General features: G+C 39.1%; 1 protein-coding gene across 1 annotated transcript in view; it reads left to right on the top strand.

Moving 5' to 3' along the window:
* PREX2 (phosphatidylinositol-3,4,5-trisphosphate dependent Rac exchange factor 2) overlaps positions 1–25,188 on the top strand; it is a 307,653-nt gene that overhangs the window by 185,365 nt on the left and 97,100 nt on the right. The window contains 7 exon segments of the mRNA XM_030553242.1: positions 2,476–2,655; positions 5,816–5,910; positions 6,975–7,057; positions 7,424–7,514; positions 9,265–9,393; positions 23,980–23,994; positions 23,997–24,020. Of these exon segments, the coding sequence (XP_030409102.1) occupies positions 2,476–2,655; positions 5,816–5,910; positions 6,975–7,057; positions 7,424–7,514; positions 9,265–9,393; positions 23,980–23,994; positions 23,997–24,020 (617 nt within the window).

Genomic DNA, 25,188 nt, shown 5'->3' on the forward strand with positions numbered 1-25,188 from the left:
CATGACCATTAGTTCTTAGGGTGAAAGAGGGAATGTTAAGAAATAAAACACCTAAAATGAAATACAAAATAATTAAATCCCTCTGCTTGAATCAAAATGTGCGAATGTGTTCTTTAATAACCATGTATATATATACATATATACATATATACATTTAAACAAACTGATCCTTCAAGTTTACAACTACTACAGAATTCCTGTTAATAGATTTGCTGTTATGGTGTAAAAATAAAATCAAATCAATATTTGCTGAATTAACTATTTATGATGATGATAATTGGTCTCCAATGTACTAGATACTTATAAACAAAAGATGTTCAGGGAAAAAGTCTGTGTCACAGCAGTTAATCTTAGGGATTGAGAATGCTGTACAAAAAATGATCATATGGTTTCTTTTGAAGCCTGTTGAAGTCAATGGCAAAACTTTCATTAACTTCAACAGGGCCAGATTTGAGAGAGAGAGAGAGAGAGAGAGAGAGAGAGAGAGAGAGAGATTATACTGCTTGTGGTACAGCAAATCAACATAATAGGGATAATTTACACTCAGATATTGATTTTGAAACCTTTGAAGAACTACTTAAATCTCTATTAGTTTCTGAGACTATATACTATTTATGTATGCTCAAAGATTTTATGGTTTAACATTGAGTTAGTTTTTTAAATGTTGTGTTGCACAGAATGACTGAAATCATTGTGTTAGCAGAATTCTGACTGTGAAGGAAAATATGTTCAGTCAGAAAAAATCACTTCCCTATCTGGCAATCAGGGTGTGCTGAGTTTGTGGAACAAAACTTTGCAGAACAGTTTGGAATTGCATTGATTTCAAGTAGATTATATTCATCAAAGCAGTGAATGTGCAAATCTCACAAAACTGAATGTAAAAGTTTACAGTGCTTTTAATCAGAAATGCCCTTCGTTAATTTTGATTGATAAAATGCCTTTAGCATCAGTGATTTATTGTGTAGGTAGAGAGTGTAAAGAAGGGAAATTCTGTAAGCTGCCTTTTAAAAACCAAAGAGGATATTTTCAGTCTCACAAATACAAGTGTTTTGCAGTTGCTCTTTAGATGTAAAGATATGATGTCACCTACACTTGTGCCCCGACATATATTTGATCTTGGGTTAGAAGCAGGGCACTTGCCAATACTACCAAGCCAACCGTGGAATAGCTGTTACTTAACAAACACAATATAGAGATTCAAAGCTTCTGAACTATTTTTGAACCTAGTCCGGCCACTGTTAATTTAAAAGATAGCTAGAAAGGACTTGTTGCAGAAATATAATGCTGCATCTAATTTTTTGTTCAGATGTTACTAATGTTAATCTTCCTTTGCACTTTTGATTTCCAATAACTGGAATTAAAATAACGTTGTGTATATTAGTTTTTTCTTTTATAAATTCTATTAGAACATATGTTTCACGGGATGAAGATAAATAACTATATAGTAGTATGACTTCATTGTGGTATTTCTATATGTTCAAGTATAAAAATTTCCACAGCTTTTCAGTGTCAGTTGATCACATCAAGTTTCAAATGGAGCTCTACATAGAGGCTTCTAGATAAGTACAATAGAACCTTGTTTATCCGACCCTCCACTATCCAGCTCTCTGTATTAACTGAACAAGCAGTGCACACAGATCCAGAAGTGAGCAATTTCTCCTCTGGCTGCTGGACGGTGCTGCAGCCTTGCACCTTCTCAGTCTCCAGATTATCTGAATTTTTGATTTATCCAATCTCGCCCTAGTCCCAATTAAATCAGATAAATGGAGCTCTGCTGTAATCAAATGAGTAAGGTATGATTCAGAGAGGTGATGTTCATAAACAGGATGGCACAGCACTACTTAATTGGTCATGGCAAATCAAGTGACACATCACTTTATTTGACCAGTTATGGTGGTGTGGTCATTTGGAATGTTAATGACGGTACAGACTTTAAAATAAAATTTCCCAGAACCTTTTATTAGAATAGGGCAGAATGACACATGAAAGCTAGTAATTTGGGTACCATAAGCATTTAGTAAGTAATTACCTGTTTTGCACAGAGATATGTTTTCTGCAGTTAATTTACTAGTTTTGCATATGCAAATATATGCTTTAAGTTTATTATTAGTCACCAAAAGGACTTCAAGGATATAATATGGTAACTTTTTTTTCTCCAAGAAGAATTGGTTTATTGCAAGACTTACTATTTTGTATTGCTGTTGTGTTGCTTTGATTGAAGCATGATTTTGACTCATTAAACTTTTGTTGTTGTTTTTTACAGCAGTGTCTTTTTTTTTTCTTTAGTTGGCCATAATTTTACAATGGACATGAATCTGAATTAAAAAAACAGGTTTTGTGGCCTTTTCATGTGGAACAAAATGATGGAAAAGAACAACAGAGAAATGTGGTATACCATGTTGGATGATGATGATAATTATCATCAACTTACTTTTGAAAAATGCATTCATCCCAATTAATTTTGTCACATTGCAGCCTTCTCTCTTCAATAACCTGTTCTCCCAAATCAGAACGTAAAACACCTGAGCCCTTAATACCAGCAGACAGTGACAATGAAAAGGGAGAAAGGAATGGGAAAAGGGTCTGTTTCAATGTAGCAGGTGATGAGCAGGAAGATTCTGGTCATGACACCATCAGCAACAGAGATTCATACAGGTAGTTTTACTAATAATCTTTTTATTTCAATCTGTCGGATACAGCAGCATAAAGTGAAGCATTGTAGATTTTCAAAATGGCTTTAAAATATCAAAATACAATGATTATTACTTCTTGTAAAGGAAGAATTTTATATTTTAGTAATCAAGATGGATTATTTTCTATTGTAATACATGTCTTTTTCTGTAATAATAACTAGAGATGGACCTTTACCAGAACTTTGGATCTGAATATCCTCAGAGGAGCATAGCCAGAACTATGGATCCATTTGTCAGGTTCTATTCAGTCTGCTGCAGAACATAGAAGCAGACAGTTTTGGCTACAGTGTTCTGTAGTGGAATTAGGCCCAAGCAAACCCCCAAATGTTTGTATTTCCAGATCTAATCTCAATCACAGTTAAAGACCTGAATGAAAATCTGAACCCCCACATTTAACTCTGGTAACATCCCAGGCTAAACATTGCTGGATCATCCTATCTCTAGTACTAACAATAATAAAAGCTTTACTATGGAATTAAAATATGTAATACTTTGAAAAGGAAGTAGTATTCATAGCAACTGTGGACATTTTCCGATACTTAGAATGAAGAATGGATTATGTAAATGCAGTTGATGTATATTCAGTTAACTTCAATTTGCAATTTAAACAGATTACTGGGGTCAAAAAGTAAAAAGTCTCTTAGAATGGTGGAACAGTAGCAGAATTCTTTGTTATTTTGAAGACCAATTTCATGAGCTAACGTTTGATTACTGCAGCATGGCTGATATGAACTTGCAGTTTGGTGTCTGATTGGAAGGAACTAAATGCTTTCTTAGATCATCTGCTTTAGTCTGATCCCAGCCTTCTGTAATCTTTCTAACGTGTGTAAAAAATACTCCTAAAACAAACAAAAAAACCCCCTCCGATTCCCATGCACATAATACCAATTATTAGTGCAACTATCAGTATGACAGTGGATTTTAAAAAATATTATCTAATGTAGTTAAATGAACAAACAGCAAATTCCAGTAAATCACTGTAAATGCAATTGAAATACCACACCCTGTCTCTGTGTGAGAGCAGACATTATGGGAAATGTAGGACATTTTCATTATTGGTTGTGTTCTCATGCAAATTTCTATTAAATACTACACTACTTATGCAGAAATATATGGCTAAGAAGTGGTTAAATCTGACTTTTCCCCATGTTTTATTCTTTTTTATTATTTGTTCAGTCCAGTTTTAAATGACCCTAGTGATGAGCTTTCCACCATTCTCCCTTGGAAGACTTTTCCAAAGTCTGTTAGAGCTCATCATCAGAAAATATTTCTTAATATCCAGCCAGAAATTCTCATTACTCTTCGGGACTCTATGCTAGAAACATTTGTTACCAACATGGTTTCAGTCATTTAGTGGACAGCACCCTAAATTATATCCCCCTCATACCATCCAAAAAATGCTTTTCCCTCTTTGTGGTATTAACGTGTGTAAACAATTTATAAATATAATAATGGAGTCCTATTTTATGAACTTTGTTATGCGTGGTATGAAGTAGGGCATGCATTTGGAACTCTGCAGCCATTTTAACTAAATGCTTTGAAGACTAGAGTTTAGAATCATAGAGTTTAAGACTGGAAGGGACTGCCTGATCATCTAGTCTGACCTCTTCTATATCACAAGCTGCCAAACACCCCTCAGCCACCCCCATACCAACCCCAACAGCCAGAATTAGACCAAAGTATTACAACTCTCAGAAGACTGAGCTATTATGTGCCACTGGCAGAGAATAAAGGACTGAGATGCATCATTGCCCAAGGCCCCTGTAATGGCAGGACATTGATTGAGAGGTATCTAGTTGCAGGGGCAGCTCTAGGAATTTTGCTGTCCCAAGCACGGCAGGCAGGCTGCCTTCCGCGGCTTGCCTGTGGACGGTCCGCTGGTTCTGCGGCTTCGGCGGACCTCCTGGAGGCATGCCTGTGGGAGGTCTGCCGAAGCCGTGGGACCAGCAGACCCTCTGCAGGCAAGCCGCTGAGGGCAGCTTGCCTGCCACCCTCGCGGCGCCGGCATAATGCCCCCCGCGGCTTGCCGCCCCAAGCACACGCTTGACGTGCTGGAGCCTGGAGCCGCCTCTGCCTAGATGATAAGTTTCTCTTACATTCATGGGACATTGTGGACTCCCTCTGCTGGATAATTACTTTAACACCTGAAAACTCTTACTTTAAACCAAATACTCCGGTGCTGGTTAGATATATGGCTGACTTGGTTGCTGTTACAGCCTGTGGCTTCAAATCCATCTGGAAATATGGTTACAAAAAATCTTAGCTTTTTTTTCCCTCTCAGTGTGATATGGATGAATTCATTCTCACTCCTTGTACAGAAACACAAATTTGGGGTAAAAAAAAATAATAATCACATGACTGTAGAGTGATCTCTGCAGTAACCAAAAATAGTAGAAGTCTCCATATAATCAGATACAGGGAGAAGTAAAATCCCCACTACTACCCCTGTCCCCTACTCTATACACACAGGAGCCCTGATCCTGCAACTAGATTCATATGAGTTGACTTTTGTAGTCACAGAGAGTTCCAGAGAAGTCACTGGAGCTTTGTGCAGGTGCAGAGGTCAACCAGCATTATTCTATTGCACTGCCAGTAGCTCAGAGGAGTGGGCTCATAAACCATGGTTAAAGGGAGAAAATTGTTATTTTAACTCTGTTTAATAGTTTAATTATTTTCTAACCTCATTCTAAATTCCAGTTTGCAAGTCTGAAGCCAGCATGCGTTATCATTTATAAGAGTCATGGGGTAGTAGGTGTACAGAATTAATGTGGAGAAATTAACACATTTGAGGCCACATCCAAACACAGCCACTCACTTGCATGAAAAGTTACTTCATTTGTATGTGGAACTGTATATTTTCAGTGTGAAACTACTTGTTCACACACATGAAGTGAGGACAACCGAAGCATATGTTCTGGGAATCTAGCCCACTGAGTCCTAGCAGAGACAAATAGTAGTTCCTACATATTTTGTATGATGTCATAAACTTAAAGTCATGGTAGAGCATTATAAAAGACCTCAGGAAGAGAGGAAAGTTTAAGAAAAAGGAAAGGTACTGTACTTTTTGTGCTTTGATATAGTACCTGTACATCAGGATGCACTATTTTGTTTTGTTTTTCAAGTGATTGCAATAGCAACAGAAACTCCATTGCCTCATTTACCAGCATTGCAGTAGCCAGTGCAGGTTCTTATTTTCACAGTGATGAAATGGACTCAGGTAAGATTAAAAAATATCTACAAATTCCTCTATTAGTTCTTTTGAAAATAGTTTTTGTTTTTGTTTGTTTTATTCATACGCATGTCTGTCTTCATCATAGTAAGTGGCAAGAATGTAGCATTTCACTTCTGCTTAGTGTATGTAGCACTTTTAGCCTTTCTGATAACAAAGCCAATTTTCCAATCCAGCTGAAAATATAGTGGATTAGTAAAAGATGTCAGAGGACTCATTTTAACCAGTTTCCCACTTTGGCTTGGGCAATGCATTATGTTGCTCAAAAGAAGAGGAATTTTACATTAACAGGGAGTTCTGTCTCAGACAGGAGACAAGACTCTGAATACAAAATACTACTGTGTACAAATGCTGGGGAGAGTGAGACAAAGAAGACATGCTCACCATAATATTGTGTTCTATGTCAGGTTTGAACTTAAATAATCATAAATGCAATTCTTATCTATTTACCAGCTTGATACTTCCTATTTCGTTTTAATGCCATATTTTATCCTCTTGAAAAAACTACTGAACTATCAGAACCATTTCATTAGCAATATCATTAAGATTGTTGAAATATTTGCAGGGGTCCTTATAAAATGTTATGTCAGTGCATTCAGTGACTGTGGTCTAGGTGGTATAAATAGCTAGCTGATATTTCGTGATCTTGTCATTTTTCTATTCAGAGAACTGTGGTCTAGTTGATAGAACACAGATCAGGGACACCTGACTCCTAGTTTCTGTTCCCAACTTTTACAATATGGCCTGGGCATTTTGCTTAAAGTTTCTGGCCCTTAGTTTATAAAAAGGTATAAATAATACAATAGTTACCTACTTCACAAACGGTGATATGTGATTATTGTACAGATGCCATTTTGTTGTGTTGTTTACTTTTGCTACATTATAAAATAGTCTACAAAAGTATCTCACAGATTAGTGTGAAGTGCTAAATACAGAAGGATCTAAAGGCTTAAGCATCAGCTTGCATGCTTAACAGAGTAGCCCAGATCTGTATGATTTTGAAAAGTATGCTGAGCTGACATTAATTATGATTTAAAATATTTTACACACAGGTGATGAACTTCCCTTAAGTGTTCACATTTCTCATGATAAACAGGACAAACTTCATAGCTGTTTGGAGCATCTTTTTGGTCAGGTATGAGATTTTTTTTCTTATACTGCTTAGCAGTATTGGTCTATATTCAAACCATCAGGGAAGCTGGCTGCTGCAAGTGCGGGTTTCCTTGCTGTTTCTGCTTTCCACTGTTTACTTGAATGATATGTATTACTTTTTATCCTTTCCTGGGGCTACTAACCCAGAATTACTGAAGAGAACAGTCCCTTAGATTTATCCTAACAAATTTTCTAGTCTTGAGTTGTTAGCTACCTCCAACATTTAAATTACCGTAGTTACAAACAAATATAATCATTTTTTTCACTATTGCTTTTTCTCATTCGAGCAGATCTTTCTAAACATTGCTATGAAAAAGGCAAGCCACTCACAGAACTTTGATCCTAACAGGTAGACTCAATTGTCAATCTTCTGAAAGGACCAGCTGTAATGCGGGCCTTTGAACAAACCAAGTTCTTCACGCCAGGTCGAGGCCTGCAAGGTAACATTTAAAGCTAACTACTAGAATCAACAGGTGGCACAAAGAGATACAGGGCATATCTGTATGAATATTAGTATTTGATTTGGATGTTAAAGAACAACCCAATCTTTTCTGTTCATGTTACATCTGGAATAATTGCCATTCAGAATTTTTATTACATAGCTATTACTATTCTTAGCTAGTACATTTTCACTTTCTTTGCATAAGGCATTTAGGTTTTCTTGAAAGTTAATTAATAAATTACAGCCTCTGAATTGAATGTAAAATTGCTGAGACTTTGAAGCAAAATATCAATTTTAACACATTACAAGTGTTTTTCTGATTCATGTTTTTTCTGTCCTAGCAACTGAAGCACTTTCTGATTATATTTAACTATTAATGCCTGGCCTTTTCTATCTTTGTGGATATTTTCTTCCTGTAAAATTGTACTTCAAAAATAAGCAACACTTCAGTGTGAATTCTTATTCTAAATATTAATTATTTAAAATAAGTCTAGTGTAATTTGAGGCCCGATCCTTCTGAGAGTTATGTACATGATTAATTTTAGGTCTGCATACATGCTTTATATGTGTAGGTCCAAAGTTAATCATGTATATTAGTGTTAAGTCTAAACTTAAATGTGTGTGAAGTGTTTGCAGGATTAGAGCCATTTAGCAGGATTGATAACTTTTAAAAATTGCTACTGAAAGGCTTTTTGGGTGAACAGAGTTTGAAAAAAGACTGTATTGGAGACTGGGAAATACAATTGAATGTTGTGTGGGAAATAGAAATAATGCTACTGTAAAATGCTTAGATTTCTGAGTTAGTGTCAACATATACAACTTTCAGCAACTCAAATGCATTAATTATAGAGGGTCATTGATCAGATCCTTAGCTTTCATAAATCAGCATAGTTCCATTGAAGTTAGTGAAGCACACCTTTACATACCAGCTTGTTATCTGACCCTTTGATGCATCATGCCCTTCACTGACCATGCAGTGAGTCTGCCCAGAAGTTAATACAGACGTAGTGAGATTTCTTTCTAGCAACTATTTTCATTTTTAGAACCTTAAAGTTGTTTTTAGGGAAAGGTGGGTATGACCCACAGATGACATTTATGCACACCAATATTTTTCTTTGTTTTCAGACTGGCAAAATTCAGACAAACCACGACAAACCGTTCAGAAAACATGATTTAATTATAAACGTTCAACTAGGTGCAAGATATGAAGTATCCAATATAAAGACCCAAAAAGATATCCATTTCACAAAGATGATTTAGAATGAGAACTAAAAAAAAATGGGGATGTATATTCGGCGTGACAATGCAGCTCTGTATAGATATACCATAATAATGTCAGGGATACTTTTAGTGAGCTGAAGGCTAGTCTGGGTTAAACAGCCAAAGTTTCTATGTTAAGTAAAGAAGATTATTTTTCTGATAATTTTGGTATAGCTTATTGTCCACTATTATATGAATTCTTAAGTGGATGCGATAAAGGTTTAAAAAAGCCTTTAAACCATGAAACACGTACTGAATTCATGTGATTATTACTGATGTACTTTTTACTTGTTTATTTTACTAATTTTGACTTTTTATACGATATTTAGTTAATTAAATTATCTGAAAAGCTATAGGTAACAGCAGTCAAGACAAAATTTCAGGAAATTGCAGGCACTTCTTAATGTTCAGACTATTCAACTCAGAAAGAAATAAGGTGGGGTTCTGAGGATGTTTAAACTAAAGAGGTATTTTTTGCCTTTGCTTAGAGTTTCAGCAGGAAATGGAACCTAAGCTTAGCTGTCCAAAGAGATTACGACTTCACATCAAGCAAGACCCTTGGAACCTTCCCAGCAGTGTCCAAAATCTTGCACAGAATATCAGAAAATTTGTTGAAGGTCAGTAAGAAAAACCTAACCCTCAATAACTCATAGCTAATGAGAGGGGGGAGGAAGGATATAACAAGTTTATGTTGTCCTTGAGGCCAGGTCTGCAGAGTAGCATGTAGCCGATAGGAAATTTCTAAATTCCAGCACAGCTTGTGATCTCAGTAGCAAGACTAAGGAGAGTAGTTTAAATCAGAGATTCTCAAATTATGGGTTATGCCTCCCTCAGGATGTGTGGGCCTGCAGCAGGGAGGTGCCTGTTGCCTCTCTTTTGGCCAGGGTGTGGGGCTGCATGTCAGAGTAATCCAGAACTCTGCTTGGGCTGGGAAGGGGCAGAGGGAGCCAGGGCTCACCCAAGGAGCAGTGCAGGAATGGGGCATACCGGGGGCAGGGATACCAGGGAAAGCAGCTTGCAGGTGCTACTCTGCTCCACCTAGGGCTATGCTCCCCAGTGTGGCCCTGCCTGCTGCAGCGCAGTAGCTCTCCTACTTCCCCATGCTCCCCCCCTCAGCATCACAGGACCTCTCATGCCCCCCATTTTATTCCCATGCTGATGCCCAGCTCATATAGGGCTACTCCATCTCCCTGGTGCTCCTCCTTTTGGTTGAAGCACTCCCTCCAGCATCCCAGGGGCTCTCTCTATCCCCATGTGTCTCCTCTTCTCAGCCCTGCCCTGCAGTGGTGGTGTTGTGGCTCCCCTCCTTCTCCATGGTCCCACCCCCATCACAGCCCGTTCTGCAATATCCTGGGGGATTCACATCATTCACTGCAGGCTATCACTCATTCCTGGGCAGTGGGGGGGTGAACTGGGCTTACCAGAAGGCTCTTTTTCTGGTCCTCTGAAGCTGTTCATTTCTGGGTCAGTGCCCCCATCAAAGTGGCAGCCCTTGTATGAAGGGCTCTGAACTGCTGAGGTCCTTGGTGTCACTTTCCTCCCTATTCCGGGAAGACCAACAGGGGTCAGGATCCCTGTGGCTGTTTAGGTCAGGTCTTAGGAGGATCCGGGACCCTGTCCTGTTCTTGTTGGAGTGATGCACTCCCTCCTCCATGGTAATCATGTAGTTCCAGCTGGTGACAGCAGTGGTCAGTACTGCTACTAACTCAGCATCCTCTTTGGCTTCTTGCTGCACTGGACCTACACGGAGGTCCTGGGCTTGCAGACTTGTGAGTGCCACACTCTGGCCCCCATTCTGCCTGGGAACTCTGCTGCCTTCACATGATGGGCAACATGCACTAAAGGGGGCCCCTGTTCCCTGCCTGTAGGCCGAGCCCCCGTGAGACCTTGTCTCTTCATCCTTGGGCCCCAGAGAAGTGAGGGTTGGGGAAGGTGTCGCACAGTAAGTGGGGACTATGATGACCTAAAGTGTTTGTGCAGTTTAATCACTGCTGCAATTTGTGCTCTTTGTAACAGAAGTGCAAGATAACACACTTTTACTTTTATAATTATATTGATCAAAGCCCTTCTACTTTATTACTTGTATCTTTCCAAAATATAGGATTTCAGTAATTTGTGTTGTTTTAATAAACTGTGGAGAGGTGCAGCGTTATTTTTATTAGCTTGGGGAAGCTCACTATGACAAAATCTGAGAACACCTAATTTAAATAGTATCTCGGGGATAGCTAAGGAGAGATGCCAGCAGAAGCTTCAGAGGCCAAAGGGAATATTGTCTTCTCTGAGTAGCAGGCGCAAGGGGAATTTGGACCCTTAGATGAAATTGCTGAGTGATTCAAACACCTATTGAAGTTAGTGGTCCTGATTCTGGTCCCACTGAATTCAGTGGGAACACTGACATTCAAAGGGATCATAGCTGGCTTAATTGAACTTGAGTGTGCATTTCACAGGACATGCTCAGCACTTTTCAGGACCTGCCTTTTTGATTGTGCTGTTTGATAGGAAGCAATGGAAAAGAGAAGCTTAAGGGATTTATAAACTATGCAGTGGAATATTGCAACATGCCTCTCTTTGTGGGAACCAAAGCCAGATGTAGGTTGCTTTAATCTAAGGTTAAAATTATTTGTTGGTACATTTAGCAGCTTCATTTTATTGGCTAATTTCCATGACATCCCATGATGAAACTGCTCAATTTCAAACTACCAAAAGAATTTGTGATATGCTTTATAAATATAAACTTTAAAAACCATAAGAATGGTCGTACTAGGTCAGACCAAAGATCCATCTAGCCCAGATTCCTGTCTTCCGACAGTGGCCAATGCGAGATGTCCCAAATAATACCCTATGGTATTTCTAACTTTAGATCCTCTGAGGTCTTCAGACACTGGGATAGAAAAGTCCAAAACCACACAAATCTCTCCTCCATTTAGCACAAATCACTAAGGTCAAAATCTGTGAAATCTAGGAAGCCACGTCAACAAAATACATGTTTATATTGTACATGGCTACCACAGAATCAACAGGGAACAGACTGTTTTCAAAAAAATCTCTTTCTAGCAAAAACCAAAACCCAGGTACATTCTAGCATTAATCATGGACTGTGTAATGGTTTTGAAGAAGTGAAAACTTAAGTTTTCACCAATCATTTGTCACTCTCTTAGAGCCTGTCGGAGCTCAGCAGGCCATTCTGATGTGACTAGTTTGTCCATAAATGACTTAAATAAGCTTATGCCCACCTCAAAATTGGTCCTACGAATCTCACCAAGATTGTTCAAATAAATCTTGTTTTAAGTTTATTGGAAAAGTTACTTCCTTTTTTAGAGCGTTTTAGAGAAAGGTTCAACAGGGTCCAAATGACCTCCTGCTTCTGCATAATACAGAGTTTCTCTTTTCACAACACTGTCATTAAATAACAGTGATTTTATTAGACAGATCTTTGGTGCCTGGCTGGACAATAAATAAAAGCATAGTGTGTCAAATTGGCATTCTGCTGCAAAAATGCAGATTAAAAAATCAGTTAAGAATTTATTAAATCTTTATTTTTGATGACTAATTTTAAAGTAAATGTTGTGCTTGTAAAAGATGCTAGTTATGACATCTGAAGAGTGAAGCCCTCTGTCCACACAGATGATACTGAAGCCCAGGAGCATGAGCTTCCTTATATTGTCCTACCAATGTGTCCCAAGCATGGTCTGAGGATATAACTCTGGAAGTGAAAAGATATCCCACTCTCTGTCCATTCCATCCATGGCATCTGATAATTATCTACTAGAAAATTGCAGCAATCAGCTCTCATGTGACTTCTTTAACCAAATTCATCATTTGTTAATAAATTTAGTCACTATTGTCTTTGCCTGGATCCAATTAAATAAGTCTGTTCCCCATTGCCAGTCTCCTCAGCCATGTGCTCTATATTTTTTCATTTTGAATTTGAAAAAAAAGTTTTAATTGATTTCTCAAAAATTATTGTAATATCTCATGAGTGTTCATAAAAACCACTCAGGGGATCCTGGGCAAGACCATCACCCCTGTCCTTACACCAAATAAAGGGGTGGTGTGATGAAAAGGGGCTGTAAGAGCCCAGCTCCCCATGAGGCTGGCAGAGGCACTGTCAGAGTCAGCCATAAGGCTGGCTTTGGTCCTGGTGAAATGGTGAGTCAAGGGTGTGGCTGCAGCACAGAGTATTGCAAGATTCTGGGCAGTGCTGTGACCCATAGGGCAGCCTGGGGAAGATGCTGTTACTTATACAGCCCTGGGAGCCTGTCTAAGTTGTGTTGTGGGTGTCTCCAGCCCCTAAGTAGTCCAGGATCAGGAGAGCACAAAGCAGGCTTAAAGCAACTATCAGAGTCCCTTCCCCTGGGCTGCAAGTTCTGTGCATCTGACGAAGTAGGTATTCACCCACGAAAGCTCATGCTCCAAAACGTCTGTTAGTCTAAGGTGCCACAGGATTCTTTGCTGCTTTTAAGTTCTGTGCTGTGCCTCTGAGTTTCATGCTTGTTGTCTCCAAATGATCAAGGAATTTAGCAGACAGGCTAGCCAGCCTGCAGCTCCATTTTGGGATATTTCTGACTGAAACTAATATGAGGTTTGAGCAGCGAATTTAAAGTTACTTGACCTCTCCCTTTTGCTCTTTTATTTATCTGATTCAGAAAGAACAAAATTGGTCCCTAATTCATTTTTATATTTTGCATTTTAAGACAAAAATTATTTCAAGCGAAAAGCTGAATTGAATTTCCTCCCAGATCTGTGTTTCAGTGATCAGGCACAAAACACAGAGTCAGTCAAAAATTATTAATGTTTTTTCTATTTAATATTTAAAATATTTTGTATTTGCGCTCGATGTGGCTGGTTGAAAGTGTTGCCATACAACTTAGCAAGCCCATCCTTGGTTAGGCCATTAGTGTACTCTTTAAATGAGCGCGTTCAATAGAATTTCAGTTATAAGTAGATGAATCTTCATATTTCTACATAAGCAGAAGTTAAGTCACTATAATAAATAGGGAGAAAAGAGGACATTTATGTCTCTTGAGTCAGATTTAGGTTTCTGTGGTAAGTAGATGAGGAAGCCCTCAAAGCCTCTTTGGTAACCACCTAAAGAAATGTTTAGTGGTGAATAGAGGCTATAGTGATTGAAAACTTGTTTAACCATTATTGATGTTAACTAAGTGAATCCATTTATTGAAAACTGACTCCAGTGCTTAGATTGTAATAGAAAATTCAGAAGTGGTTGTATTTTCTTGTTGATGGGTCTGTTGCCTTCAATAACATGCTGTATTAAATTAGAATGATTCACTATTTAAAGCAGATGGAGATGTAGGAACCCCACAAAAGACATGTTTAACTTTTACATTGCAATGTTTTTTTAATTTCTGTTGTGTAATAAATAGGAAGAAAAGAGAAAATTCTTAATACCTTCAGGATGGTCTTTATAGTCTGTCATGTTATTATTATTGGAATTGGATGAACATGTCAAAATATCCATGAATATGCACTCAGATTAAAAACAATAATTTTCCTGGGAAGTAAATAAAAAACTTCTTGTTGACCTGATGTATAGAGGTGTGGTTTATTATAGGCTCACCAATGATCTGACTAGAAGGTAATCAGATTCTTGTCCTGAAATCAGGTCACAGAATTAGAGAATGTAGAGAATTCAGTAATTTGTAAGGACCCTTGCGGTGTGTGGCAAGAACACTCATACTGAGGACAAAGCCAAGGTTTAGAGGTTTTTATTAAAATAAAGGAAAAAGTCATCAAAGCTCAAAACCATAGAATCAAAAAAGAAATAATACAGTTCTATGAGTATCTGTGGTATCATTCCTTACAAAAGCTACTTTAGACTAGCATATTTACACCCTTTCTTGGCAACCTGGTGATAGGAGACAAAGGACCAGCCTTATCTCTGGCATGCTAAATGAGTGGATGGTCCAGGTTCCTCAATGCCCAGATGGTGGAGAGAAGGATTAAATGTGGAATATCTAAGCTATACTGCAAAATCTAAGAGGTAGCTAAACAAAAGAGGAACTAAAAGAACCAAAAGAGCTAAACGAACTAAACTGCACATGGTAGTTTGCCCTCCTATAGGGTTTTGGCACTATTCTGAATATTCATGTCAGTGCCCAACCTTCCATGCCCAAATCTTATTTCCTCACCCACACAAATCTTTGGGTACACTTACTCTTAGGCTTAATATGCATATTAGTAGCACATCCAGACATATTAATACCAATTATCTCATTCTCAAAACCATTACATTTGGCCTGAACGGCTACTTCCATGTTCTTGTTGTGGTTACCAGTGTGTCCCAGTCTAAGTCTAAAAGAGTAACAGGTAAGTCATTTATCTATGCGAAAGGTTACAAGCACTCATGCTAACTTGCTCTAGCTAATCATACAGGATACAGATCTGTCTACAGAAATTATTCAGTACAAAATATAAGCCAAAATAATATAATCAATCAAACCAATAAAAAAAAACAGAATATATAATATAGCAAGCTAGCAGGCTAGCCCTATGGGCTGTCAAGATCTCTTACTATTGAAACTTTTATCCTATAATATGGTTAACTAGAAGAGGGGGAAATCAGGCAGCACAAGTCAGCCTTGAAAGGCTAATAAATGGAAGGAATTTGTAGAGGAATATGAGACTGAATGAAGCACAGGTTCAAGAAGGATATTACTAGACCCTAGGTAATTGGCTCAAGAAAAGGTGCAGACTCGCTTGTGGGAGAAAGTGGCTAGCCATACCAAGCTGGCAGACCAGGGAGCAGCAGATGAGAGCAATAGCAGACCTGTGCAGATCCTTGAAGTTGAAGAGTTTGAATTTGATGTGGAAGAGGTCAGAAGCCAATGCAAGGATTAAGGAAATAACATTATCAAAGAGGCAGGAAGATTAATTTAGCTGCAGCACATTAGATGGACATGAGGCCCATACTATGAGAATCAGCCAGCCCAGAGGGAATGAAGTTGCAGTAGTCAAGGTCAGATGACTCAGATAGGAGCCAGGATGTCAGCAAGAAAGATGGAATGGGAGGAACATTTACAACATTATTAAGGAAAAACTGACAGGTCTTAAAGCCTGGATGGTGGAAAGCAGAGAAAGGAATTGAATATAACAGTAAGGGTGCATGATTAGGGTCCTCAATGATCTATAGAGTTTTCTACAGAGATAGAAAGGGGAAGGACTGAGAAAGGTCTATGAGAAAATATTGAGTTCTGTTTTTATATTGTGCACTCTGAGTTGGTGACTAGATATCCAGAAAAAGATCAGAAGATCAGAGAGGCTGATGCCAAAAGTTTCTGGGCCCAGGAGTCAGAGAGGCAAATGCTGAAGAATCTTGCTAACGTACAGATCCAACAGTCTTGTGCTCACCTTCTTTTACAATCAATGGGGAACTCCATTTTAGCAGCTCCCTACATCTTTCTATATGGCATCATGGACCACAATCCTTCCTTTACTTCTCCACATGGGTGGACAGTAAGGAATACTACAGCTTCACATACAATGAACTGTGAGAACCATGGTTGGTGTATGTTTGGTTGAAATTGACTGAAATGGGACACGTTTTCTAGCATTCTATTTTAAAGTTCTGCTCTGCTAAGTATTTTATAAGTTTGCTCTGTATTGTTTTTAATTGCAATTATTTTTGCACTCGTTTTGTTACACAATACTTTTTAGTTTTGGAAATTTCATCTTTATTGCTTCATAGCAGATGTAGCAAAATGCCTGGTGCTACTGAAAGCACACATTAATTGTAATTGAACAGGACCACAGGACTATAGGTTTCAATGCAAAACATGTAATAATTATAAATATAGAGTAAGCACCGCAATTCATAGGTTCATTAAAAGAGATAATGTGATATTCATAAATGTATACCAAGCACTAAACTGTTCCTAGCACTCCAAAACTTCGGGATCTGGTAAAGCAATGTCCAGCATAGCATATTACTGTGTTGACTGAAATGCCCTTTCAGGACCTCCCTGAGCAGCATAGCTCCACGTTGATTTCTTGTAATAGCCCTTGTGTCAGGCTGTTCAAAGTCAGCAGACAACTGCTCCACTTCTACTCTGGTAACAATTTTTCCACCCTTGCCTCACAGATTATGCAGGACACGACAGGCAGCTGCAACCATTGCAATGTTTTTCTCAGTGAGATAGAATATAATAAATAACATCTCCAGCACCCTTCAATCTACTGAAAGCACATTCAACTGTTATTCTGCAACTGCTGAGACAGTAGTTGAACCTTTCCTTGGCATTGTCAGGGTGACCAGTTATGGCTTCATGAGCCAGGGAAGCAAAATGTAGGCTGGGTCGCCCAGAATCATTGGCTTTTCAACATTGCCAATGTTAATCTGCTGGACAGGAAAGAATGTCCCAGCTTGCAGCTGTCTGAACAGTCCTGTATTCTTAAAGATGCAAGTGTCATGCATCTTTCCTGACTAACCCACACTGATATCAGCGAAGCGTCACTGGTGATCCACCAAAATTTGAGTAACCATAGAATAATAGCCCTGTCTGTTGATGTACTCTGTTGCAAGGTGGGCTGGTGCCACAATCGGAAATGTGTGCCTGTGATGCGGTGTTCACCCCACACAGGACTGGAAGGAGTTAACATGGCCAGATAGACCTGTTAACTCCACAAGCTGCAGCTAGAGGAAGAGCCAGGGAGCAGGCATAGATTGCAAGCAGGCTCAGCTGGGACAGAAGAGTGGGGCCTATAAACAAGGAAACTGGCAAGAGACTGGGGCTGCAGTCACTCCCTGGGAGAAGGGAGGTGTGTGTTGAGCTGGCAATCCCAGAGAGGTGGGTGGCCAGGAAAGTAGGAGAGGGCTCAGGGAAAAGCAGTAAGAGGTAGAAGGGAACAGACTTTGACTGCTGACTAGAGGGTTCCTGAGCCAGAACCCAGAGTTAGAGGGTGGGCCTGGGTTCCCCTGCCAGACACTGAGGGAGTAGCACTACAAGGTAGTGAATGGGAAAATTGCCTAGGACTGCTGAAGGAAGGATGGAAATACACTGAGTGACCTGGCTGGAGGGCTGAGTTATGAAGAGGACGCTACGGTTCCTGGAGTGAGAGAGGGACTGCAGACCAGAGAGAGAGATAGAGACACTGCATGCAACTGTGGGAGGGGCGTTGACTTGGTGAGCATCACCCTGTCACAGTGCTGTCTGTCGCCCCACCATAGTTCAAGAACTCCATAGCTGCAAATCCATCCACTGCCCTGCACATTGCCTAGCTTCACAGTCTTGCACAGTCTCGATGGCCCTGCATACTTGCATTTCTCCTGTGGATCTTCCAACCGCAAAATGACTTCCCATTGACCGGTAGCAATCTGGCATTGCAATCTTCCATAGTGTGACCGTCACTCACTTCTCGACTGTCAATGCAGGTCTCATTCTGGTGTTCCTGCACTGGAGGGCAAGGGTGAGTTTGGGATGCAGAAAGGTGGTTTTCACATCTGTAAGTTCTGCAGTCAGTTATTTCAGACCTGCAATACGATGCAATCCCACCTGTCAGTGCTTGTGTCTAGAGTCCAGAAGTGATGTCCATTGTCTGCTCCAAGGATGCCACCAATAATCTTGAATTGATTTTCACTGTGTCCTTTAACAATCTGCCCTCAAAGAAATCATAATGTGCGCTCTTGTTGTGGTACTTCCTGTGACTCTGCAAATACTGGAGGACCGTTTGTCCTGTGCCATGTTCATTTCAGTAGTGCAAAGTTGTACAGGCTCCATGTTCCTGTCAGATGGTGGACAGCAAAAGTGCCACATGGGTTTGTGGTATTTAAAAAACAGTTGTAAAAATTGTGGGATTGGGATCAAGAAAGTTGCATGATGGCAACTTGCCCCCCTAAATCCCAGAGTTCCCTGTATGACTCATTTCTGTCCCACAACATTGCGAAAATTCCCCCAAAGGCATTGAACTGGAGGGTGCTCATGGCACACTAGGATACCTACCCATGGCACACCGCACTTTGCCTTGACATGAGCGTTTCTCTGAATACGCAAAGCGCTGATTCGAGCACCAAGTATGCACATGCAGGAGCAAAAGACTGACTGCAGCAGCTTTACACCAACGTAGCTTATGTCGTCCAAAGTTTGTAACATAGATATGGCCTAATTCCTTTGTGCTCCTATTTGGGGCAGTGTTTGCAATTAGCTTTGCAACAAGGCCGTCTGGACAAGGCATCAGCTTATGGCCAGGCCTTTGTGTGATTGCACAGCAGCTCTACAATCTCAGGATTTATGAATCTATAGAGTCATTGCAGGGAAGCATGAGCTGTCCTGACCATAAACTTCCTCTATACAAATCATAATTAAAATGTTCTATCAATTTAATCAGAGCTAGGAGTTCTGTTAGGGACGCAATCATTTATTTCAGGAAAACTTAGACTTTGTAATGGTAAGCTACCACCTCTCAGGTCTCTTGTGTTCTTGTGTCAGTACTGCTCAAACTAAAAGCATTAGCATCTGTGTCCAAAATGAAAGGAGTTTTAAATCATAGATGGGCCACAACAGTTCAGTCACCAGAAACTTTCAATCCTGGAAATGCTTCATCACACACTGCTGACGGCTGAAATGGTTTCCCCTTTTCACTCAACCAATATTCTCAATTGCAATATTGGCAAAAGTGAATCATCTATAAAAGGAGCCATAGCCCTTTAAAACATTGCACATCTGAGAGTGTCTGGAGAGTTGACCAGCTCTGTACAGACTCAATTTTCTTTTTGTCAGTGGAGATTCCCTCCTTACTAATATGTGCCCAGGGTATATTACCTTTTTGAAAACAACTCACATTTCTTGGGCTCCATTCAAAATGACTGCCTTCAGCTTCTCACAGACCACTTGTAAATTCTTTAGCTCCTGTTCAAATGTTTTAGCAGGCACCAGGATCATCTGTGTAAAAGACGGCTGAAAGGAGCATTCCCGGTAATACCCTTTCTATTAGCCTCACAATATGGCTGGTGCATTGCTCTAGACAAAAGTCATCACTTTAAATTGCCACAGTATCACTCAGTGAAAGCATTTCCCCCTGTCTTTTGGATACTCTCCCACTTGCCAGTAGCCACTCAAAAGATCCTGTGTGAAAAACCAGATGCACCTGCCACAACATCTAGAGTATCATATATTGGAGGTAATGGATAAGAATCCTTTAAAGTGACTTCATTCAATTTTCTATAAATCCACACAGAATTGGTGCCCCATCCTTTTTCCCAAGGAATTGTTGAAGACTCAATAAGCCTTCTGGTACATTGTCTCGGTGGTCTAAGAACATAACATAAGAACAGCCATAGGATCAGACAAAGGTTCATCTAGCCCAGTATCTTGTCTTCTGACAGTGGCCAATGCCAAGTGCCCCAGAGGGAATGAACAGGTCAGGAAATCAACTGATCCATCCCCTGTTGCCCATCCCAGCTCTGGCAAACAGAGGCTAGGGATACCATTTCTTTCTATCCTGGCTAATAGCCATTAATGGACCTATTCTCCATAATTTATCTAGTTCTTTTTGAACCCTGTTATAGTCTTGGCCTTCACAACATCCTCTGGCAAGGAGTTCCACAGCTTAGCTGTGTGTTGTGTGAAAAGTACTTTTTCTTGTTTGTAATAAATCTGCTGCTTATGAATTCATTGGGTAACCCAGGGGTTTTGTCCTGTGTGAAAGGGTAAATACACTTTTCTAATCATTTTTTCCACACCATTTATTGATTTAGAGACCTCTAAATAGCCCTCCACTTTGTAATCTCTTTTTTAAGCCATTCCATACCCCTGTTTATCTTTATTGTCCTTCTCTGAACTTTTTCCAGTTCCACTATATCCTTTTTGAGATATGGTGACTAGAATTGGATGCAGTATTCAAGGTGGTAGGCACGCCAGGGATTTATACAGTACCATTCCTGGTGTCTGATTTGTGTCCATTTATTTTTTAAGTCGAAAGAATAAGGTGACACAAATCAGACATCAGGAATGGTAACGTACAAAAGCCGTAGGAGACACTTCAGTCTCTCTGAACATTCAATAACAGATTTAAAAGTAGCCATTCTTCAAACAAAAAAAAACCTTAAAAAAACATACTTCAAAGAGAACTGATGAGCTACAATTCATTTGCAAACTTAATACCATTAATTTGGGCTTGAATAGGGACTGGGAGTGGGTGGCTCACTACAAAAGCAATTTTCCCTCTCTTGGTATTGACGCCTCCCTCATCAGTTATTGAGAGGGGACCACAACCACCTTGATCAATTGGGTCCTGTCAGCCACTGGTTCTCCACTTGTAAGGTAACTCCTTTCTGTTCATGTGCCAATATATATTTATGCCTGGTACTGTAATTTTCACTCCATGCATCTAAATAAGTGGGTTTTTTTAACCCATGAAAGCTTATGGCCAAATAAATCTGTTAGTTTTAAGGTGTCACTGGACTCATTGTTATTATGAAGCAGAGAGAGATTATAATAAAGAGGATAAGGGAAAGTTGCTGCAGCCTGTAATTCTAGTATAAGCAGGAGAACATTATTCATAGGAACCTTAAATGCTTTTGTATTCAGATATTCAACAAATCCCATTGTAATGAGCTGCAAGAAATAGCCTCAACATAGCTACATACTTCAGATTATAAATGTAATTTTCCACATACAGAAGCTTCAGTCACTAAGCAAAATGATCAGACTTCTAGACCCCAGTATATTATCTTTAATGTGCCCTTAGGCTTCTTTTGTTTATCTGAAAACTAAGGCTGCTGAGGATGAGTTGTAGCCCATTTTCAAAAATAGCCACTAATTCTGAGTGCCTTAATTCTTGTTTGCTTAACCTGAGGTACCATGGGCCTGATTTTCAGAAGCGTTGAACAGTCAGAGCTCTCTTTGAAGTGGCTGCTCAACACTTCTAAAAATCAAGCCCTAAATCTTGAATGTTGGACACCCCGAGTCAACAACCACTTCTTTAAAAATTGTGGCCTTTAATATATTTACTAAGTTTGCACAAAAGCCAAACTCTTGCATATCAGCTACTTCACCTAAGATAAAAGCTTTATACATTCATTGAAATTGCCTTAAAGGGGGTGAATGGCAAGACAGTGCCAAAGATAACTCCAAGTGCATATTGGTTCTAAAACCCTATCTAGTGAATGTAACAGAGGACTGGGACTTGAGGGATGTGGATTCAGTTCCCAGTTCAGCCACTTCTGCTGTCTCTGCAGTTTTCAGTTATACGATCTCAAGGTCTCCATCCTTATTCAGTTCACAAGGCAGAGTGCTGAAGGGGAGGCACCAGACGGAGAGCTGGGTTCTGTTCCTGGCTCTGTCACAGACTTCTCATGGGATATTGGGCAAGACTGTCATAAGTCATACACAAAAAGAGGCTGCAGTAATCCTGGCATTTCCTACCTTTCAGGTGCTTGACTTTGGACCCGTGGCATCCTCTTCACGTAATTTTTGGCATGTAATTTAAAGCTATGTTACAAGATACAACCAATGTACTAAAATCTTATGAATTGTTACTTTCAGGAAGACACCACAATTATATAACATATAATTAATTTTCATGTTTTGTACAGTCAGGGATCAGTATTTCCAGTGTACCACAAGTTCATATAAGGCATATAAGCAGTAGTATTAAGTGTTTTATTTTACATTTGTGCACTTTGCTTTTACCATTTACCGCATACTCGTGGACTTAAAACCAATAGTTAGCTATACACCAACCCCCCACCATCTAATTTAAAAGGACATTATTATTGCTGCAAATCAAGCACTTAAAAGTTTTTAAAAATCCCAAATTAAGGCTATCTGTGTATCTTTAATTCAGTCCCTTGTGTGTTTACATGATAATACAATTTTTAATTAATGATCACATACTTTTTATTCCATTGGATTTTTAATAATGCTCTTATGGCATTTTTAAATGTTCTAGGGTTTAAAAAATGCAAACTGAAAAACCACCCAGATAGTCTATCACTTGGCATCATATTGATGCCCACACAGTGCAGGTTACTCTATGGGGATGGCAAGTATGCGGTCTGGTCAGTGCTAGGTGCTGTGCGAGGGCTGAGCTTGCTAATTAAAGATGGAATCTTCGGAGACTTGAGCTGTTAAATTCTAGCAAGTCTTTGAGCATCTGCAAACTGATTTTTTTTCAAAGGCTTATAACTTGTCATAATTTGAGCAGATTTTCACAGGAGTGGCAATAGGCACATCCCTGATATGAAGTCCACCCTTCACCCACCCCACCGACACTGTATTTCAAGTTTCTTCAAAGCGTAGGCATGCTAGAGCTTTCCAAAGCAAAAGCTGATGAATTTTTTTTAACATTGAGAAATAATGTATTTTCTCCTAGCCTTATTCTTAGAATTGGTGAGCCATTTTGCCTAAAATTTTCCAAAAACATTCAGCCTGAATATTCACCATAGAAAATTTCAGCCCCAACAGACTTAATAATAGGTAGTGCTACCAGCCCCACCTAAAATAAATAGGAAAGACTTTCCACATTAAATTTTGAAAATGCAAAGATTAGCTCAAATTTTGGGCCTCTATGTACTTTTGACATTACTTGACCATAGTTATTGTTGTTTACTAAAAGCACAACATAGTTTAAACAGTTATGAAAAATTTAAAAGTATTCTTATTATGTGCCTTGCTTCAGGTCATAAAAATATTTAACTCATACTAAATTTTGTACAACAAAACAAAAACTAAAATCCCTAAAACTGAGATTGCAATGGAATGAAAATGTTCCAGAGATAGATTTCTCATGATATATTGATATACAGCATGTGAACATTGATTCTGAGATTTAAGAATAAAATGGGGGAAATGATTAAAACAGGGCTGGTCTTCTATGAGCAGAACTGAAATGAGGTGGAATTCCTTGTGCAAAAGATTTGGAGTGTTAAGCGAACAGCAATATAGACTGACCCTGCAGCTGCCTTTGCATGGATGGACCTGTGCCTCTGTGCAGTGCTGGTATGTGGGATCCTTGTATCAGGGGTTGCACACAGGCATAGTAGTTCCACCGACATGGTCCTCTTTGCAGGATTGTAGACTTAGAATATGACTAATTTTCTCATCAAGTGAGATGTAAAATTAAGTTAACTGTTATGGAAAATGAATCTGATTACTCTTTCTGATTACTGTAAAATCAGAATCTACATATGCATTATGATATCGGGGATGTTTTTGACTATATCCTAAATCTTTGTGCTTTTTTTCCAGAGGTGAAGACAAGAATACTTTGGCACTCCTTGAATATACAGGTACTTTTAATGGGCTGATTTCAGTCTGAGGTTTGGTTTTTCGTTTTCTTTTGAAGCACTAGAATGTCTCTTCACAGATGTTTTATATTTGTGTTATGAACCCAAAGAAGAGGTAAGTGGAAGGGAGGAATGGAGGAAGGGAAGATCCCAAACCCATTGACCACAACTTGGAATGTGAAGTTTACCCATACTATGTACACTAAGTGTTCCCGAAGGCATGGCAATTTAAAATGAAAACTCTAGTAAATGAGAGATGATACAAACTGAATATTTATGTTTGGTATTCAAAATACCATCCCTCACTTATTTGGATCTCAGCAGGTGAAGTGGCTGCCAAAGCACTGAGCTGGTATACAATATTTTTTGCTGTCTTTTTCTCCTCTGCTTTTCTACACCTACCTTCATTTTCCCATCATTTCCTTTCTCCCTTTCCTTTTCTTTCCTCTATACCTCCAGCTTCCCCTGGCCCTAGTTTCCTTGTTGTTCTCGTCTTTCCTGGCCATCCCTGTCCCTTCTCTTTTTTTCCCTAACTCTTCAGAATATGATGGATTTAAAAAAATTACCACCCTGCTTTTTGGAAATGGTCTGCATTTTCCACGGACTGCTTTACCACTATTTCATACATTGTTAACAACATGAAATATGCAAACGTATTTACAAAATAATGAGTAAATGGGCATTCAATATTTAGGAGATAATACTCATGGCAGAAGAGTGTTCAAGGCAATCTACAGCTTTTGCAGGTGGTTAAATGCCAAGTGAAGCAGAGACATTTGACTATAAAAGCCAATTATTATCATACAGTTTAGACAAACCACAGTATTAAATAAAAGAAAAGTAATGGTCCTTTGCTTTAAAGTATGAGCTTATAATTATTAGTGATTGTTCAAAAGTTTTAAATGAAGTGGCCAGTGCAGAGAAGGAGTGACATAACTGAACACCTGAAGGGCATAATTTTTTTAAAACTCCTATTTTGCAGGTGCAATTAATGGAAGGCACAAATGATAGCAAATAGACAAGCAACTACAAAACTGTATATGCAAATCAGATGTCTACATGCCATAATTTGTGCCCACAATTAATGGAGGCTGTAAAATGAGAGGTCAAGCTGAGGGCCTTTTAGGAACCCATGCCCATAATATCTGTAGGAAATTCAGTACCATTTGTG

This window comes from Gopherus evgoodei, chromosome 2 (assembly GCF_007399415.2).
Source record: "Gopherus evgoodei ecotype Sinaloan lineage chromosome 2, rGopEvg1_v1.p, whole genome shotgun sequence".
Classification (NCBI taxonomy): Eukaryota; Metazoa; Chordata; order Testudines; family Testudinidae; genus Gopherus; species Gopherus evgoodei.